At 38.6% G+C, this 21,982-nt stretch overlaps 1 protein-coding gene across 1 annotated transcript in view; it reads right to left on the bottom strand.

The window, feature by feature from the left end:
• The window catches only part of ANO2 (anoctamin 2), a 203,637-nt gene that overhangs the window by 27,064 nt on the left and 154,591 nt on the right, over positions 1-21,982 (bottom strand). Inside the window, exons 15-19 of the mRNA XM_075712517.1 lie at positions 17,130-17,204; positions 11,406-11,607; positions 6,606-6,717; positions 5,210-5,267; positions 4,265-4,365 (exon numbers count right to left, since the gene is read on the bottom strand). Of these exons, the coding sequence (XP_075568632.1) occupies positions 4,265-4,365; positions 5,210-5,267; positions 6,606-6,717; positions 11,406-11,607; positions 17,130-17,204 (548 nt within the window). The remainder of the gene's footprint in view (positions 1-4,264; positions 4,366-5,209; positions 5,268-6,605; positions 6,718-11,405; positions 11,608-17,129; positions 17,205-21,982) is intronic.

The raw sequence follows: 21,982 nt of genomic DNA, 5'->3' as shown, positions 1-21,982 counted from the left end.
TTGTGTCCTCAGTGTCTGTGCAGTCCTCACGATGTATCTCCACCAGAGCTTGCCAGAAAGATTGGAACTGAGGATCAGTTTACCAATTTCTCAAGACTCTCAGTTTGCGAATGCCCTTGGGTGCTGCAAAGGCAGATCACCTGTGACAGTCACCAAGAACTGGATTTGAAGCATTGCAAGGCAATACTCGCTAGAACAGAGATACAAATGGAGAGTTTACTTGAAATGACAGAAAAGCCCTAGAACCCAGCTGCCAGGGATGAATGATGTATCAGGTGGTTTTTAAGGCTGTCTTTCCAGTTGATGATTTTTCCTTTGCAACATGATAGAAAAGGGTACAGGGAGAAAGCTAGACAGAAAAGTCTATTAGGATGAGTAGCCGGAGCACATGTGTCTAGAGAAAAAGTAGCACAGTGACTCAGACTCTTGTGTCCTTGCCTGTAATTTCATTTGCTGCTTTGGGGAAGGAACACTGAAGGTCCAGGCTTTTCTCCAGTCATATTCCTACAGTCTGTTCACATAAGCAGAGACCTTCTCTTATTCACAGGTAGGGGGTACAAGAAGGAGGCAGGGGAAGAATGAAAGGACTTTAATCTCTCATCCTGTTCCACAAATTTATGGTATAGTCATGCTTTCTTGGCACACTCAGACCTCCTGGATTCTACTGGAGTTTCATTGTGTTTGGGATTTATTGATTTCTCAAACAGAAGAAAACGACAAACAAAGGAAAGAAAAAAGAAAGTAAAAAATTACCTCATTAATTAAGAATAATTTATTAAAGGAGAAAAGCAACATGAAAGATAATAGGTATGAAAGGGTGTCTTTAAATTGATTTTATTAACTCTTGGTATTCTCATCCAGCATAGTTAAGTACATTTTGAAGTAAGAGATGGAAACTGATGTTGGATAAAAAGGCCAGAATCATGGCCCCACTAAAGTCAATAGGAGTTTTGCCATTGACTTCAATAGGGCCAAGATTTCACCCTAAGGGTTTATCACCAAGGTCAAAGACAGAGTAATAAAATAACCACATGGATTTTTTTCAGTAAGTTCAGAAAAACAGAACTGAAGAAAAGGAGTCTTAAAGGAACTCTAGGTTAAGGCTCTCAAGCCCTGCAGCCTTTTAGGGTCAATTCTTGTGGCAACAGTAAAAGAATTATGGTATGTAACACATCTGAGTGAACTGTGGCATATTTACATCTGTTAAACTTGTGAATTCCAGCCCCACAGAACACACATTTCAATTCAAGAAGGCTTAGTTTTCCATAATTCAACTGTTGTTCCATCTACCTAGCTGGTTTGATATTCCTGGGTGCAGAAATTGAAAAAGAAATCACAGAAAGGTTTAGAAGACCAGCAAGTCACATCTCTCATAGCTGTGCAGCCATTTCTCCAGAAACGTTGAAGGAAAAAGCAAGGACGTGTCACAGTGACCCCAAACAATGCAGGGATGCCATCTGAAGTTTAACTCCATAACTCTTCAGCCAGCACTGACTGTGGATAAGCCAGAATGAAAACATTGAATAATGGTTCCCAGTTGAGGCAATTTGGGGCGCTAGAGACATAATGGATGGCTGTTGCTTATCAACTCAGTCTATCATCTACTTAGTAGTATTTTTTGAGGGAGACAGCAAATGGGAGTTAAACTTTGTGATCTTCTGCAAAGCAATTAAAATGCCTTGGGTTTTATGGTGAATGAAATCAAAAGGTTTTCTGAAAATAATCCTGAAATCCCAAGATTTCAATAAGAAAGAAAACTTTTGATCTGGATCATCATTTAATTTAGCAGAGAGATACTTCCATGTTACAGACATATAGAGGACAGTTCCAGATTCTGAAGAACAAATCACTATTTATGATAGTGATCTCTTCTGCCTCTCCATATGGGTAAGGTTGATTGCAGCACTTGTACTCTGCCCTCAGTGAAAATACAGGCAGCCAATGGAAGAACCTGTGTTATTCATTCTGACTGTCATTCCCTCCAAAGAGGCACAAGGCAAGGGGGAAAAAAATACAGCTGCTGAAACTGGACATAGAAAAGACTGATCTATCTTTCTGCCCACCGGAGGACTGTCCATCACAGTGCATAGCCTGTGCAAAAGCAGACACCAGAAAATAGAACAAGGACCCAATGAAGACAGAGATATCCTGGGAAAGAAAATAAAAAACTTACTAGTAGAAAAAGGATGATCTAACAGAGGAGATGAGCTGACTGTAAGAGATTGCCAAGGAGAACAGGTAGCAGAACAGAGACAATAGGATACAGTAAGAAACCAGATGAGAAGGCTGGAGGGCAGAGAGCAAGGGTATGTTTATCTATACATCTGTTCACATCTCCTAACAGCATGTGCAGACATAGCAGATTACTTGTGAGACACAGACATGCCAGAACTACTACTTGTGCAACACATGCATGTTTGAAGTCCCTTTTGGTCTGGATTTATATGTGCCCAGCAGACCTATGCACAGCCCTCTGGAAATCCGACTGATCAGTACTCAAAAGTGTGTCTGTGTGCCTGTGTATGTGGGGCAGATGAGGGAGAATAGAGTACCCTTAAGGATCAAGCCCAAACCAGTAGGGTGGTCCATGCAGAAATAGAAGGCTAACTCTGATTTAATTAAATTAAGTGTTCAGTAAAAGCACCATGCTGCTCCTGGTGCAAACAGGTCCGGTGAGAAGGGCCAAGCCCTACAGGTATACACGTGATTTTCTTGAGAATGTAGACAAGCAAAGGAAAACCAGATGTGCTCATTTCAGGATGACAAGATAGCATTGTGACTGAAATGAGGTATTTCTCTGGGAAGGAGAGGGTGAAAGTATGCTTGGTTTTAAACAGTTATTCAGTTTTAAAAATTGGCCACCATTGGTTGTTGACAGAAGGGTGGGGGAGCAGAAATGAGGGACACAAATGGGATGAAATTGTCACATTCTTGCAACAAGAGTTGTAGTGAGGTAATTGAGAAATAATTTGACAGGAATTTTCTGTTTGGACTGGATAAGCCTCTGCTTTCATGAGTCAAAAATAATAACTACAGTATTTCTAACATCATAAAATCCCCATTAAAAAACTCCAGTAGCAGTAAGTTTTTGGAAGACAGGAAAAAATCACACCAGGTTTACACTGAGAAAGCTTTAAGCCTTCAACATGTCAGATATTTCGGGAATGATTTACCACCCTTTTCTCAAAATAAACTGTAAACTCAATGAGATGTAGACAGAAAACAGGCCTCCCTATTGAACTTTGACACAAGAATAATGAAACCATCCATAACCCACATTTGACTTGTTTGGGATTTTTTTTTTCTCTCTATTTAAATTGCTTTAAAAAAAAAAGTTCTTGCTAGGAAAAGGGAGGAAAAGGGCTCAATTTAGAAATATTTCATAGTCTTTTAAGTGTCACTCATCTTGGTTTCTAGTTAGCATCTTCAAGGCCTTCCTTAGGGATGTGATCCAAAAGCTACTGACATGAGTTGAAAGATTCTGACTAACTTCAGTGCAGTTGAGGCTTGCATCTAAGTCAGACTCTTCATCTAATACAACATTTCACAGACTACTGCCACCAAGGGTGATTCAGTTAACAGAAATAAGAGCAAAGCACCCAAGAGGCAGGAGCAGGACATTCTCAGTGGCTTCTCAGTGCCTGAAGATCTCCTTGACACTGGAGACAGACCAAGAGAGTTTTCTTGCTCTATTTGGAGCAGAGGACACTGTGTACTAAGCATCCTGTGGCAGACAGCTACTGAGGAGTGTGTCAGCATCAATCCCACACTCTAGCTCCTGCATCATACTGACATACAGGCACCTTAGAAATGTGTGGACTTCATCTGTAAAGCCGTAAAATAGTCATAGATCAAGTAATACATTTTAACATCTTTTATGAGCTATTGCTTTTCTCCATGCCATCTCTTCTCCACTTTATACTAATTTGTATTCAATACTGCCACCCTGAAAGCTTCTCTAAAACTTCCCAAGAGATCTATCATACCTTGCCTATTTTCCCAGGTTTCTAAAATTAATTTAGATCAATTATTTAATATATTCAATCACTTTCTTTAAGCCATTTACTGCAGATATAGCCAATTATTCAACATAAAATACAGCCAGATCATTTCATCACAACCAAAAATGTGATTTATCATCACATTCAATTAGAACCCACTGAAGGCAGTGGCAAAAGGCCCATTCAGTTGAATAAGGAACAAGCCTTTAATTTACTGTGTCATCGGAATAATGCATGGTAATGGAGAAGGTTTGGATACATACGGGATTCCAATTTCAAACAGATTATTTTGAATCAGTTGTTTTCCAAGCATAATGATGCTCAGCTGAATACAGAGTTCCATCAAACAGCCTCCTGGAGCACACTGTAATTAAACAAAACCATAGAGTGTGAAGGGAGTAAGAGAATTAATTTAAAAATACTCACTTGGGAGAGCTACTGATGTCTGTATGTGCCCATCACCCCTGCTACCAATTTGCACAGGAGCACAGAACTTGTCGATCATTGCTATTCTATGCTTAACAAGGTATTTCATCTCCACTCATAAAACGGCATTATGGAAAATATGCAGAGCTCTGAAATAACTTATTGTGCCCTGGGGCTACTATATTTCCTTTTAAAATATTTACTATATAATCAATGTAATAAACATAATGCAGTATCACCAATACTCTTCCAACCTGATGTCTCCCAAGGGGGAAGAAAGTCTTCAATCTTGCAAAGACTTATGCAGAAGCTTTATTGTAAAACCTTGAGTAGGTTCCATCGATTTTCAAGCGAATACCCGCAGCAGTTAAAAGGAATTTTGAAAAAATTGTTTACAGGTTTAGCACAAAATGGCTATTCAAATTGCTGGGCTTCTAGTGATCTACAGAATGAGAAGCCAGATTCAAGTTCCGGCTCTGTCGTAAGTTTCCTAAGGGCCTCAGTCAAATTACGTAATGTTTGTGCCTTAGTGCCCTGTTGTAAAGCATAGAACTGGGGAAGCTTCACCCAAGAAAGACCGTGAAGTACTCCAAACTGCAGAAAGAAAAACCAGACAGGCTCCTCAGATAGAAAATTTGTGCTTGGCTATTTATGTTGAAGATTTAACATCTTGTTTTAACATGATTTCTATTTTTTCCCTTATTGTCTAGACTCCACTGAAACACTGCACACATATCTCTTTTTGTTAAGGATTTTTTTGTTTGAATTTCATATATACTTACCTCTTCCATTCGATAACCATCAAACACATATACATAATGACCAGGACGGCCAACAAATCTGAAAGCAATAACAATATATGAAATAATATAGAAATAGGAAAAAAGTTACCTTTAACAACATAACTATTCATTCATACTAGCTAAAATATTTCACAGCTAGCTAGTTCAACCTGAACTTTAAAAGACTCAACACCTATTCAATTTTAATTATTTAAAACCATTTCAAAGTAGTAGGCCTCTAGAAATGTTTTTCTATTACACCTTGATGAAATGATCTTAATAAAATATTTTTCTGTGCTATAACATAATAATAATCTCCCTCTCTTGATTAGAGATCACAAACCAAACTGGCAACACCTACCCTAACTCACATTCTCTTGCATCTGAGTAATACCCTGAATGGAGTTATTTACACATCTATACATAGTCAAGGCTCTTCTGACTACATGGGGAGAAAAAGTTATATTTACTTTATTATAAACATAAAAGACAAAAAAATGGTTAAAAAAGAAAGAAATTGGTGATATTTTTCATTAAAGTCTTACAATATTTACAACTGCTGGTAAAATGTATCATTAATTCTTAAATGAATGATACTGAATAGGATTAATGACAAGTATAGATTAACAACTTTACAGCCCCCAAAAGGAATAGAAAAATGGTATGAAACAGAATCCAGAGGATGTTTTAAACATTTTTGCCAAAGTTTGAGCAAACAATCATTTTAAGTTTCCTATTCAAAAGCATGTTTTACAATGTGGATAACTGGATCCCAAAAGACAATGATCCCGAACCCATAGGAAGTCACACTTATTTAGCAGGACAGCTGAATTAGCTTTTTGGTCAATCAGTTCGTTTGCCAAAACATGCAACTTTTAGTTGACTATAACTATTTCTTAATTTAACTTGATACGAGCGAATAGTGCAAAACATCGAGAAAGTAAGAGAGAAAGGAGTTCCATAATTTTAAATGAAACAGGAAAATCTTTCTTTGCTAAATAATGCTTGAAGAAAAATTTGCTAAAATGTGGAAAGTGAAGACCTGTAAGCACTATCATTCACTCATAAAAGTGCCACCCTTTTTTAACTAAAAGGAATTATTTTCTGAGGTGTGGATTATTCTTATTTTAGAAAGAAAACTAAAATGGTTGCATTTTAGAACAATGTTCTACTTAGAAGAGAGACAGAACAGTACTCAACATCATGTCAAAATGATCCAAATGTTCAAAAGCAAGCTTTAGACAACCCTGTTGATATTTTTTCATAGCTGGTGAAGGTGACCAGTCCCAGACTTAGTTAGGTAACCCTTTGTGCCCATTTTTAAACACAGAACCCCTAATATACACATAAAGATCTATATACATAAATATCTATATGTAAAGGACATTTATCCTACCTTCCTTTAAAAAAGGCAACATAAAAAATTGGTGCATAAGAATTCACAAACTTCAGTAAGAATGCCTTCAAAATCAGTCTCTCCTCAAAGGTTTTCTCTGTTTTTGGTACCTCTGGGGGTCGGGGGGGGAGCAAACCAGAGAAATCAGTTAGTAAATATGTAAACATCCCTGATATAGAATCATAGAATCATAGAATGCTTTGGGTTGGAAGGGACCTTTGGAGGTCACCTAGCCCAACCCCCCCTGCAGTGAGCAGGGACAGCTTTAACCAGATCAGGTTGCTCAAAGCCCCATCCAACCTGACCGTGAATGTTTCTAGGGATGGGGCCTCCACTACCCAAATACAAAACCCAAATGCAAACTTTGAGCTCATAGTGTTTTTTCTTTTGTACTTTTAATTTGTACCAATGCACACTAGCTCTGTCACTGAGTCCTGATTTCCAGAGAGTCTTTCCAATTTCCAGATGGAAATTGAAGATTCTTTGATAGAAACATTAATAATGACAACATAATGAAGTTGATTCTCTAATAGGTTTCTGACAGCTTATCCCAAGTTGCTCTTGGCTGTCTATCCAATACACTGGTGGCAAAAAAAACAACAGATCCTGACACCTGGCCTAGCCCTGACAATACCTCACTTTTCCAGTCTCTTTCATTGCCTTGCTGAGAGACCTGGGCAGACCATATCACCTTCCTCTGCTTCAGGCCACATCTGTGAAATCTTAGCACAGACCTCCTCTGTCATTTACTCTGACATCTATTATATTATTAAAGGCATAATATAATTAAATATGTTTTATTAACATAACATATGTTATTATTTATAGATAGAAATAATTATTATGTTTTTACATGGTTCTACTAGCTATCTGGAGTTTGAAGAAAAAAATAATTGGATCTTGACATTCAATTGCATAAAGCTAAAGCAGGATAAGCAGCATTAACATATATAAGCGTATGTATATTAACATACATAAGTATATCAGTTACACAGTTGAAATAACAAAGAATTAATATTCTCAATTCATGAATGATGAAAGCAAAGTACAAAGACTTTCATCTAGAAAAAACACCTTAAAAGCCTTCTTAACTTTGTGTGCACAAGCCTTTTTTCCTATAATGAGATTGTTAATGTGCTTAACGCTAAACACAAGACTAAGTACCTTTCTGAATAAGGCATTAAGTGAATTGTTAATTGCCATGCAAAATAAATGCACATTTTTGCTAATGCTTCTCCATTCACTATATATATTCTACATTTCCAGACTCCTTTAGATAACTTGGAAAAATGTGTCTTAAATATTTTCACTATTCATTGCTCTGTTCCCAGATTTATTTCCAGTTTCCATGGAAATTTTCTAGCAACAGAACACATAGGTATAAAACAGAGGCTTTTCAAATTGACAGCAGGATCCTCTTTTAAAGACTCTGTATGGGTTAAACTCTTGTGTTGCTATGCTCATCCTGAGCCGTTAACTAATGTGAGAGTAAATAATTTTATTGTGGTATGTTCTTGACTGAATTACTGTAGCACAAAGGAAGTGTGAAATAATAAGGCAGATCCAGAGCTCTGGCTTTAAGGATTTCATTAAAAATACTGCTGTACTTGTACAGTTTTGTTCTGGGGCACAGTTTGGATGTTTTGGTTGCTTTGGGTTTTTTTCTTAAAAAAGAAGCATAGTGTTCATTTGAGCATTAAAGAAATAGCAAAACTCAGAGTCCCCACTGCCCAGATTTATTTGTGATACTTTCAACCATATTTTCCTAAAAGGTCAACGCACAATCTGATGAGCTCTAAGCCATCATTTACCTACACGTATAGAAAAGCTTAATTAAGCCTTCAAAGGATTTGAACAAATTGTAGATAACCCCATATGCTGGATAGATCCTCAGAAAAACAGCTGAGGGCAACAGGAATATCGAATAACAGCAGTGTAGCTTTTAATTTGAGGGAGAAAAATCCTAGCCTTTCCCTTATGGAGAACTCCCACAAAGATGAGCTCAGCCTCTGGATGAAAATTTGTACACCATATATGGTTCCAGAGATTCACTCAGTACTTCACTCCCTCCCCACACTCAGATATACTATACCATACCAATAGAGGCATGCATAGAATTTGTCTTCTAGGTAGTGGAGTCTGCTACACAAGAAATACATCCAGCCAGAAGAGATGCATCAGTAAGAGAGAAAAATTTCCCCCCAAAATGATACACTCATAATATATGGTTGGTTGTGCAGCATGTTACACGAAAATTGGGCAGCTGAAACTTTCCAGGTAGAGAATCTGTGGCATGGGCCTTAGCTCACCAGAGGAGTTTCTGCCTTTGTAAGGCACAAACACAAGTAGTTGTTATTTTGTCCCCATTTGATAGTTTCTTCCTTGACCTGAGTGAAGTTACAAGTGAGCAAATGAGCTGTAAGTCTGACACCACCTGAGCCTGATACCACCTGGTTACTGAAGATGACCTATTCAACCTGAGAATACCAGGATATAATCTGCACTTTTGCTGGTCTGATCTGTGATAAGAGGGTATCAGTGCCTGCTTTGCTAGGTCCACAAGAGGTGCGTGGAGTCCTAGTACGAGCTCTCTGTATTGATTACAACAAAACTACTGCTTTTTTCCCCCCTAAGTACTGATTCAGCAGGAGGCAGATCCATTACTTTGATCCTATGATGAATGCAATTGTTATCAGTGGTACTATTCTTGTGCTTACAGATGTCATCTTTCACTTTAACAAATATTCAAGTGTACTTGGGGTTGGAATAGAAACCTATGCTGTCAAGATCTGTTCCTCCAGCCCAACAAGTCTGTTCCTCAGCTTGTCGATTAACTGCAGTGTGAAAAGAGAATTGAGTATGTTTTGCTCTGCTCAGCAAAATGAAAGTTCACAAGGTAAGGAGCATTTATCAACATGCATGAATTGTAGTTTTTTTTTTTTAACATTTTGATTACATTTGGCATCTGAACCTAGCACTGGAGAAAGCTGCCTGAATGAACTTTCTAACTCGTGTAATTTGTAGCACTAGAGATTACTCAGACTGGATCATTCTTAAACAAAACATCTGATGGTTAATTAGGAATGCTGCCTAAATAAAGATAGCAGGATTAGAATTAAATGCAAAGTAGCAGGGGGACAATAATCAGCAAGTAAGAAATTCTTGTTTCTTCCACAATTCAGAGTGGTGCATGTTTCAAAGGGAGAGCATTTCCTTCTGTGCTTCCCCCCGAGAGGCAATGGCAGTGGTATGCACTCCCCAACTTTTGCCTAGAAACTGTCAGAGAGAAGCCTCACCTTCATCTCTTCCTACTCTTTCCACTCAGCAGTGTCATGCCTTAACAGTTGTGCCCTTTCTTACCTGGGCAGGTGCATTGGACAGAATTGATCAGGTCACACACAGTTAGCAGCTTGTCAGTGATATGAAAGCTGAAAGTCCAGGTAAAATTTTGGCCTGGACAGTAAGCCTGAGCTTCCTCATGCCACTAGAACTGAGTTCATTTGTGTAACCCTGCTACATTCTGCCCAAAGCCTGATGCAAAACAGAAATAAGCAAACAAATTAACCCCGTATTTCAACAATTCAGGATTGGACCTCTATTATCACAGCTACAAAACTTTAGTTTAGGGTGTTCTTCAAAAAAATAGGACTAGAAGAGATGGTTTTACTTGCGACTTTGAAAGTGTCTTGAGAAAGTGAGAATAAGAAACACAAGTCTTAAGAGTTCCTAAGATTTCAATCTGAAGTCTGCTAGTTCCAGCCAGCTTCACATCACTGTAGGTATTACACGCAGGTAATCTGCAATTTCAAATGACTGAGTTAGGCTCCAATTGTCAAAAAGTTTGTAATTTGGATGCCTAAGTTTAGATGCCCAAAATTGACAGGTAGAGCACTTGCCACAGTTAAAGGCATCTGTGGTTGCTGATAGATTTTCGGTGTGTTGAATAATTGACTTTAAGTTCCTAGACTTTGAAGCATCTAGAATTAGAGGTGATGTATAAAAATGTGGGAAACGGGACTTAATGACAGCTATAAGAATCTCATGTTAGGGCCCTGTCAGTAAACGTCTTTGGCTTAATTTATATAACAAAACAAAACCCCAGCCTAAACACCTGTTAGTAAACATCTTTGGCCTAATGCATATAACAAAACCAAACTCTAGCCTAAACCCTTATAGTGTTCAAAGGAATGACTTGCCTTTAAAAGACTTAAATATATTGCCAGGCTTGTAACAATACGACGACATTAAAAAAAAAAAAATCCAACCCCTAACTGAAATAGACATTATAAAAAAGTCTAGCCCAGACATGCCCCTAAAATGGCAAAAAACACTTTGAGTGGTAAGGACCTGGTAAAATTCACATCAGCAAAATAACATGTAAGTCATTGGGTTGTTTCAAAGATGTTGCTAGCTTTGGCAAAGCTACACTGGCAAACCAGGCTCCTAGAGGTAAAGATATATATCAAAATACATACCGGGTCAGAAATTCTCAACCAGCTCTAGATAAGTGGATCTTGGCACAGAGCCAGTGCAATGCAGAAATACCAGTTGAGATTCTGTAAATAGCACAGCTGCATTAACATGGCATTATGGCCAGGCTAATTAGTCCTATTAGTGGCACAATGCATGCTGCAACTTAGACCCCTAGCTCACAGAGGCATGTCTGAGCATCTTACCCCATAGGCCCGAATACTTTCACTGGCACTCTTCAGTGGGAACTACTCCTATTAGAACTTCCTTGCATACTCTCATGTCAATACATGTAATGTACTAATGAGGAATGTGGTGAGATAATTTTACCAATTTCTGTCAGCCATTTGGCAACAGCTCCATAAATTTCATCAAGTATAAGTATCACAACGAGGTTAATGATGACAGCAGTTGCGGTCACAGTCACTCGAACATTTGACCTGGTTATCTCATTTGCGCTGAATGACAAAGCTGCTGCTGTTGTGATTCGGTATACAATCACACCAAACACTGCTGAAAATGTCAGCATAATCTGCAAAGAAATGTACAGATAGATTAGTTCAAGTTTGATACTAGCATTTAAACAGAAGCTTTGACTGATATGTTGGGTTTGTTCCATGAATTGGCATTGTGTGGTTATTTCTTGGAGCAACAGTAATACAGCAATGATCAAATTATAATGTAAGAATTCAAAACTCTCTAACAGGGACATAATGAAGAAAATGGATAGGAACTCTGAACTGGCACAACAATTCCTGAAGATATGCATGTTCTCTCTGATTAAAGCTCCACTCATTATTCATGCAGTACTGGTGAAACTCAGGTAGTTCAGGTTCAAATGCAGGTATTAAGCAGGGTCTTTTATCTTGGACTGAAGGGCCTACGTGTATGTGCAGTCAAGTAAATAGGCTTTTCTGGCTGAAACAGCTTCACCTCTGCACAGGAGAAGTGCCACCTTACTGTCCAGTTATGTTTGCTCAACTCTTGCCAGAAATTTAAAAAAAAAAAAAAAGTTTCCCTTGTTATTATTCTTTTAAGACTGACCTAAACAGGGTTACTAGGGCTTCACTTTACATTTCTGTCCCAGAAATCAATTGGTATCCTGGCTTCCTTCATGGGCTGGCTTTGACCCATGAGATGAGGAAAGTCAGCCCTGCTACTTAAGGTCAAGTTCCCACAAGAAGAATTTGAATTTCACAGGGCTATGGTATTCTGGTTTCAAAAAAAACCCCACCCCACAATGAAAAAAAAAAAAAAAAATCAATAAAATAACAATAAAAAATGAGCAAATTTTCATGGCCATGGCAGGAAAGGGGGAGAGGGTACATTTTTCTCATTCATTTTTGCCTTTGGCAAGAATTCCAATGTACATTCATTATTTTAGGTAAAACATCTTGAGATCCTCAGATGAAAGAGACTACCTAAATGTGAAAGATTAGACTACTGCAATTATTTCAATGGGCCTAGGGGCTCAGATTCACAACACGGGTTTAAGGAAATTTAACAGTTCATTTTAATGACCCAGCAATAGTTTATTGAATTCCTGTATACATAGGAAGGTTGTCTTATGGAAAATGTACTACTGCAAAAGAACCAGAACAAGAATCAGAGCTATATTAATTAAAAGTTGAAGATGAAAACTGGGCATACTTAGTTTTAATGCAGAACTGGAAAACATACTAAAAAATAATGATTTGGAGAAACTCCTGGAGATACCAGATGAAATTCACAAATACGTTTTGTAAGAAAATAGTAATTAAATATTAGACCTAGTAAAACATCTAATTTTGACTTTTTAAAGAAATGTTTCATTAATTTTAAATGAAATGTAGGTGAAGGATGAGTTTTTGCTTCATGCTACTATTTTTCATTCAAATATTGTCTAAAGAAAAAAGTCTAAGCATAAAAAACTTTGAATGAAAACATTTCAAATGGCATAAAATATTATTTCCTTTGTTTTTGTAGTTTTCATTGTGTTGAGAAAAAGGTTCTAATTTTTTTGCCTATTTTTAGCTTTTTCTTTTGACTTACCTACCAAACATACAGACAAAAATCTGATTCATGTTGAACTATCTGCTCAGCTCTTGCTGTGACAGAAGGTGGTGCAGGAACATAAAGATTAGAACTTTTACCTAACTTGCCCACTGCAGAAGCGATCACTACAATAGAGAGTAATATCCCCAATAACGAGAGAAAACAAAAAAGCACCACCTGGCAGTAATCTAACTCACCTTCCACCTCTACAGTCACCTTAAGCTCTTTTCTTTTTCTTAGTTTGGGTCACAGATTCCTTCCTCTTAATCACCTTCCAAATACTCTTTGTCTGTTTCTTTCCCCTGTGGATTTCTCTGAAATTTTTACTATGATGGTGGACAAGGAAAAACAGCAAAGTAAACTTGTATGTATCACTCTGGAGATAATGAGGTCTCTGGACCTCCTTAGACACCTATTTCCATCACAAGCTTCCACTTCAGAATGATATCTTAACAGTACAGGAGGAAGAGTCATTAAGGACAGTCATCACTAAACAGAGAAAGAGAAAATTTCAGGTCATGGAGGTTGAATAGCAAACTCTTAAACCTGACCAAAGGATTTAAGGGATCCATAGCAATGAGGAAGATTACTGGAGGATGATACTATCAGAGGCTTGCACTGTTATGGCCTTTTCAATTAACACAGTTAGCAAGATATACAAAGTTACCAAAAAAATTGTGTTTTATTTGTTTAAAGAACAAAGATACTGGTTTTTGCAAAAGCACCAGGGCTTCAGAAACTCCTCAGTTGCCCAGCTGTTTTTAAACATCTGCTTAGACACAGATGGAAAAACACTCCTTTAGGAGTCTTCATTATCTGCGCATCCAGCAACAAGAGAAAATTGAGGAGGGCTTGTAGGACTGCATAGTAAGTGAGAGCATAGTTCTCACTCCCCAGACAGTCACTGAGAGGGAGTGGTTCCTGTATCTTCACAGCATTTCTCCCATTCCTTACAATACCTCTTTTGCCCAGATTCCAGATCAGGTGGTCACCTTTCATTCAGTTGCTTACTTTGGGTTTTGTTGTCATTGTCAACTTTTCATCTGGCCAGATCTATCCCCTACTATGGCAGACAGTTTCTTCACTGAATATCTAAACTAGTCTGTCAAGGACTGAATTGCTTAGAAACAGATGTGAAAATTGGCTGCAGAAAAAGTCACCTACTGAGACTGGTATGAATGAAGACAAACAGGAAAGCATACTAGATCTGAGAAGGAAGCAATAAAACCCCGTGGGATAGACTGATACCTTCATCCAAGTAGGATAACAATTTAATGTTCAAATAGTTCTTTGGTTCCCCAGTGGGGCTATTCTAGAGTCAAGTATTATGCCATGTAAGTAAGAATAGGGCAATAGGGTCCAAAAGAAGGAATAGGCTGAACTCTTGTGCCATGACATTAATTGGTTTTCTCCCTTCCTCTGACTGAGTCAAATGCAATGAACCCAAAGAAAGGCTTCAGTGATGGCATTGTTTCATGCCATCCTGTTCTCTTCCAGCAGCTACCAACGTTTTCATCACATGCTTGGAAATCTTTGCCGCAACATGTACCTTCTAAACGAGGAGTTTCTAAACTGTGACGTATGTTATTACTAATCACACACAAGCCAAACTTGTATATGCCCAGCTGAGCCTAGACCTTCTGCTACCACTGGCCTTACTGGGCAAAAATAAGACTTGCGGAATTCTGTTCTAAAATCTCTGCAAAAGACAAAGCATCTGTAAATGGGTAAAATAATCCTTGGAATTATTTGGTAGTGTAAAACATGAAGACCATTTGGGCAAAAGAACCAAACCCAATGGTTTTTTCAACCTGCACTTTTAGAGAAACAGAGCATACCTAGCTTAATAAAGACAGAAGAAAAGCCAGAAAGAAAAAAATACAACACAGTTCTTGAAAGAGGATTCACAAAAGTGACATACATGAAAGAAGTACTCAAATTAAAAATAAAGAGAAAAGGTTTTACAATCAGAAAACCGTTAGTAGCTTCAAGAATCATCAGGGAAAGTATGGCATGTAAAGCTGGGGGAAAGAGGGACAGAACACAGCAGCATCATTCTATAGCAATGTAGACATCTTCATGGAAAATACCTATGGGTTTGTGCCGCCAGACCCTTTGGGCCTGGAAAAGGTAGTAGTAAGAATTCAACAATCACTTCTGCAGCACTAGAAATTGCAGCATGTGTATGTGCGCATCTGTGTCTGAGTCTTCTATGTCTGTGTGCTGTATATGTGCACACGCACATGTAAATTCAAGATTTCATCACATTATGTATGTAGTGCTTACAGCTAAAGAAATTAGCCTGAGTGAATAATAATAACGTAGGTAGGTGAGACCAATTTAGCATCCTCGGTGCAATTCTATTGCATAGGCTGACAGCAAACTTTAGTCTGGTGTTTCCAATAGCTGTTTAACTAATTTGGCAGAAAGAAAAGAAACATTACATACAGTAAAAGAGTAGATTGTAACCTCCCACATGGGAAAGCAGAGCTGGCTCTTCCTCACCAAGAGCTGACTTGAATTTCATGCATGGTTTGTAAGTTGTCTCCTGTAGGTGCTTACATCTTACTAATGCTCAAAATATTCTACAAAAATCATTGTGGCCACTCCTCCAAGTGGTGAAAGCCAGCATAGTTCCACTAGTCACTAACAGAAGTTGAAGAATTGGAGCTCTACATTTTACCCTTATAAATCTCCCTGAGATGTTACAGAAGCAGGGAGTGTAAAACATAGGCTATGACTCAGGAAGGCACTTTAAGCTCATGCTTAGGGGAGATTTAAACATGTGGTTGAAGTCAAAAGCACATGTAAGCACCTTGTCTGTAAAAGAATGAGTTGTAAAAGCTAAATCAGGGCTATATGCTTAGTCATACTCAGTATACTCTGCTTTAAGCAAAGTCCCACCTGATGCCAGTTAGAGGTTCTGTCTAAAAACCAATATGGCCTCAGGATGATAAACTCACTCAAAATGTTCTAAGTACCTATATACATATATGAATGACACACCTAATATGTACAGAAAATACACTTAATATACAATACATATATCTTCATAAATATATACACATATATTTATAAAATGCAGATGTTAATTTGACTTCCATGTGAATATAAAATGGTTTTGATTGTCAGAAAAAATAATTAAATCTTCACAGGACATCTGTTGCAGTATATGCAAATTCCGGTATATTAGAAATACAGTTAGGTATTTTAAAATAATTTAGTCCCTAAGTAAATTTCCCATGCCAGATGCTCCTGTGGTGTAAATCAGCATATTTCATTGCCATTTTATACTGGCTCTAGATATGAATACATGCTTTCATTCAGTAATTTCTGTAACCAGAGGGATGATGGGATCCTTGACAATGTAATTTAAGGTTTATCAGCCATGCTTTCCCATTGCTGTTTACAAAGTCTAGCAGCTTGATGATGTGTTTATGGTCTGTTGGAAATTTCGCTAGGACAGTGGTGTCCACACTTAGCAGTTAGCTGACCTGCACACCTTATTCTTGTTCTCAAGTGAGGACTGTATACCATGCTCTTCCTCGACTACAGTATAGTCCATCCCTGAATGTGTGTTGGACACATACTTCTCAGGAACAGATTTATTTCACCTGTATGTTATCCATTCAGTAGGCTCAACACTTCTGAATGTCATTCTGACAGAGCATATCTAATACTGTGCACACAAGCAAATACACAGTGGACTTCATCAGATATTGGAGGATGGAGCAGAAACCCTGTGGGAGAGAGCACCTAGTAACGAGCTGCTGTCATTACAGCAAGTCATCCAGCCAACAGCCCTCTCATGGGCAGCTTTTGGAAAAAGAATAATGCTGGAGGTAGGCATTGAACACTGAGTCTTCCTAGCAGGACACATATTTCTCACAAACTGTAGGTTATAACCCTAGCTTTCTTCAGATTTTTAGCGTCTTTGAGAACACTAACTCAGGATTCCACTCATGCTCATTGCAAAGTTTCTCACACCTCATAAATGTGCAGAAATGCAGATTATATTACCATAAATAAAATCAGTCCAAAGTTTGCTGCATATCCAGGCATACGGTCACTCCATGTCAGCTTCTCCTTTTCATCCTGTGACAAAACATCAAGACAAAATAACAGATATTACAGAACTGTACAGTAGCAAATATTAGAGTTAGTAAGATCTGTTATTGAAAAATGCTCCTGATTCCTCTATTCCTGTTGTAATTTTGAAGATGATTATAAGATTTAGAACACCTCTATTTTAAAGCAGACTTTAATTTGAGAGAAAAGCGGGTAAGAGGGTAAATAAGGCATATATAAAATATTTGCAAAAATCAGAAAATATCAGATGTAACTATGATTTTAATATTTGAAAAAATGTATTCAGCTCTTACTAAATTTGGTAATATCAGGCTATTCACCTTAATTTACATTTAGGCAAAGCAAGATTCAACCATTTATTTTTAACTGCTTCTTGTAAAACTTCAGAAGAATAGTGCTTGAGACAGAAATAATGAAAAGAATGCTTACTACCACCGAACCCAGATTTTTTGTCTTATGGTTACCTTAGACAAATGGGGTCCCTAAGATAGTTCTTGCAAAAACACCCCAATCCTTCTCCTGGTACTTAGTCTATAGAAGAGAGAAACTACAAAGGCAAGCCCCCTCTGTGAGCTGTGCTGCCAGCCTTGTTTTCTTCATGTGCAAACAGCATCTCTCTCTTCATTGCATAATTTAAAGCAACTGTGATCAGTGAAATCTAGTATGCTTTTACTCTCCCCACACAAACCTAACTCCTAACCTAGCAACATGTACATCTAAAGAAGATATTTGAAAGTGGATATATGTAAGAAATATGATTCCCTCCTCTCAAAATAGGTTTCTTAAAATAATAATAAGGTCATTATTTTGTTTAAGTTAAACTAAAACTATATAATTGAATTAACTAAGGACACAGAGCCAGCTGCTGTTTGCATTTCTGTGAACCACTGTTGCTATCCCATGGACTAGTACTTCACTTACGTTGGAGTTAACCCAGAGTTATTCTGAATTTAAATGAATTTAAATCAGATTAGAATTCAGGTCAAAGGTTTCAAATAAACCATTTCTAAGGCACAACTGTCCTCAGATAAAAATAAAAATCTGGGAGTATTATGCCTTTGTAAAAGGCTTTACTAAAGTAGTACTAGGAATACAGTATATATTCCAAGTGCAGAAATGCAGCCGTGAATTTTCTCATGGAGTTTACTGGGATGTGGAATTAGATCGAAGACGTGATCCTGTCTACACATCCATTGCCATTGTGGTGGTGCCTCAAACACTGTGGGAAGTAGTATTACTCAGCATCCCCTCTTCTCAGCTCAGCTGTTCAAACAGACAAGTTAAGCATGTCTCCTCTGGGAGAATGCTGGCAGGACTGGGCCATAGCAAACCCAAGCAGAAGCACAAATAATTTGGCCCAATGTATGCAGTACATAAATACTCCATACAGTACATAAATGGAGCCCATCATTTAGCTGGAAGGCTACTTTAAAAAGCATTTATGTGAAAGCACAGATGCATTTCATTTCATTTTGGCTTTTACCACTCAGCAATTATACAGGACATAAAGAAGGTCTAAGCGATTATACTCCAAGAAGGCCTGAAGGACACCATGTCTAACAATTTCACTAGGGGAAAAACACTGAAGAAGCAAAACAGCAGAATGAGTTAATGCTAGCCAAAGCAGTTAAAGGAAAGAAGAAAATCTTTTATAACCATACTGAGGTGGAAATAGAAAATTCTGATTTATACAAAAGGGCCAGGAAGAGGAAAAAATGACCAAGAAAATTACTTCAAAAATCTCTCTGGCAGTAAGAGTTTTGGAAAATAAGAAATCATAATATCAAGATCAACCTTTCACATATCATGAATTGTGCTCACCAAATCCTGAGCGGCAGTGACTAATGTTTTTCATGTTTTGGGTTTCTTTGTTCAGTATTTCTGGTGATGTAAGACATATACCATATTTTGAAACATCAGCCAGGATTCTGACATGAAGATCTCCTGGCTTTCCAATTCAAGAAAAAAAACACATGCTGGAAGACTCCTGATAACACTTCAGCAACTTACAAAACTGAGAAATCAGGGAATACCTTAAGAAACAGCTGTCCATTATGAAAAAGAAATAGCTATTTGCTCTGTTTGCCCTGCATAGCCCCCCCCCCCCCCCCCCCTTTTTTTTTTAAGTACAATTGAACTGGATAGTTACAGGAAAGAAGAAAAACTAGGAAAACTGAGCAATGATTGACATGTACTTTTAGAGATTAATATCAGAAGCTAAGGTGTGCCTAAGCCTACATTTTTAGGCATTAAGAGACATTAAGATTAATCCATTTAAGGGTCCCAACTTCAGGGGAGTTTAAGGACTGCAGTTATCAGAGTGTTTGCCCTCTTTAATTTCAGCACGTGCGTTAAGAATGCAGAGGCATCTAGCATCACCAGTCATTTTGGAAGCCTTAGGTTTAGCACCTGAATACTGGTTTTACACAAATTATTGCTTTTCAAAAGCACTTTGTGCCTGATGAGTTCAATAAAATAAGTTCCTGGAATAAAGATTTAGAAGCATAACTGATTCTTAAAATTTCAATTTTTTAATTGGGAATAACTAAATGATATATGCACTGCCTCCAAAAAAAATTACCTTGCTGAACAGGACAAAAATAGTCCTTTCTCTTGTGGTGGGTTGACCTTGGCTGGCTGCCAGATGCCCACTCAGCTGCTCTCTCCCTCCTCAGCAGGACAGGAGGAGAAATTAAGATGAAAAAGCTTGTGAGTTGAGGTAAAGACAGGAAGATAACTCACCAATTGCTATCACGGGCAAACCAGACTTGACTTGGGGAAAATTAATTTTATTTATCACTATTTAAAATAGATTTGGACGGTGAGAAATAAAAACAAAACTAAAAACTCCTTCCACTTCACCACCCTCCCAACTTCTTCCCAGGGCCAAGTTCAGTCCTTCATTCCTCCACTTCACTCCCCAAGCGGTGCAGGAGGATGGGGAATGATGGGTTATGGGGTCAGTCCATAACAGCTCCTCTCTGCTGCTTCTTCCTCCTTACACTGTTCCCCTGCTCCAGCATGGGTCCTTCCATGGGCTGCAGTCCTTCAGGATAAGCCTGCTCCACTGCAGGTTCTCCAGGGGCTGCATTTCCTTCAGGAAATACCCACCTGCTCTAACATGGGGTCCTCCACAGGCTGCAGTGTGGGCATCTGCTTCATGGTGGCCCTCTCCATGGGCTGCAGGGAAATACCTGCTCTACTGTGGTCTCTCCAGGGGCTGCAGGGGAATCTCTGCTTGGGCACCTTGAGCACCTCCTCCACTCCTCCTGCTCTAACGCTGGTGCTCGCAAAGCTGTTTCTCACACTTTTTCCCCTCTCTCCTTGCTGCCAGGCAGCATTTTACCCCTTCTTACGCATGTTTCCCAGAGGTGCCACCACCTTGCTGAGGGGCTCAGCTGTGCCCTGTAGTGGGTCTATTGGAGCAGCCCCGGCCTCTCCTCAGAAGCCACCCCTGCAGCCACCGCTACCAGTGCCTGGGCACCAGCACCTGGTACATCTGTGGTGTTGGTGCAATGGCATAAGGAAAATCGCATTTGCTTTTGAATACTGAACAAGGCAATGCAGGTTAAACAGAGCTCAGTGGAGTGACAGACACTGCAGCAGTGCTTTCCCCGTAGCTAACGCTAGGACGAGAGGAAATGGACTCAAGCTGCACCAGGGAAGGTTTAGATTCAATATTAGGAAAAAATTCTTCATGGAAAGGGTAGTCAAGCATTGGAACAGGCTGCCCAGAGAGGTGGTGGAGTCACCATCCCTGGAAGTGTTCAAAAAATGGGTAGATGTGGCACTCTGGGACATGGTTTAGTGGGCACGGTGGTGTTGGGTTGATGATTGGAATGATGATCTTAGAGGTCCTTTCCAATCTTAATGATTCCTAGTTTTTACTTTCATTATAAATAATCCAGCAACCAAGCCAGGAAACATGAATTGCTACCCTACCCTTAATTGGTTTAGTGGTGGACTTGGCAATGTTAGGTTAGTGGTTGGACTGGATGATCTTAAAGGTCTTTTCTAACCTAAATGATTCTGTGATTCTATGATTCTATAATTCTTCTTGCAATGAATGACACAAAGCGGGAAATTAAGAAGAGGAGAGAGGGGAGGGTGTGCATGGGAAAGGACAAGCGGATAAAGGAAGGAAGAGAAGATCAGCATGCCATCTAGTCAGCTTTCTCTTTCATGCATGTGCCTCCTTTAACCTTAGGTGATTTTTGCCATGAGTTTGCCATTCTCTGTAGCACTTGGCCAAAGGGAGATCTGAACAACATGCCTGAGTTGCTATGAGAAGAAAGAAAAAGCTGGATGAAAATATTACGGAGTTATTTAGACAGCATGCGTGGCACAAACCAAATTCTGAAATTTAAATCAATATAATAGGCAGCTGAAAGCTACTTTCTGTTATGGTTCTGAGAAACAGAAACTTTGCTGAGACATTTGCTGAGAAAACCAAATCTGTAAATTCACTTGAAGTTTTCTAGCGCACCTGATTCTACTCTCTGGCAATAGTGCCATCTAGCAGTTAAAAGACTGTACTGTGAGGTATCAAGAACACCTTGTCTGCAATCAAAATATTACACTTGCACACTGCAGAAAGTGTGGTTTATTCTAAGTTAGTGGAATTTATTCATATATTTCTCACAGGACACGGCACATACTCCATTCTAATCATTAACGTGCATTAGAGAACATCGCCTAGATTTTAGACAGGGGTAGCAAATCTTTCCTGAAGGTTGATGAAAACTCAGCCAAGCAGGCAGGGAATCTATCTGGAACACTCCAAG

The sequence above is a fragment of the Pelecanus crispus genome, chromosome 1 (assembly GCF_030463565.1).
Source record: "Pelecanus crispus isolate bPelCri1 chromosome 1, bPelCri1.pri, whole genome shotgun sequence".
Lineage (NCBI taxonomy): Eukaryota > Metazoa > Chordata > Aves > Pelecaniformes > Pelecanidae > Pelecanus > Pelecanus crispus.
Note: the sequence above shows the minus strand (reverse complement) of the source record. Positions and strands in the feature narration are given on the sequence as shown.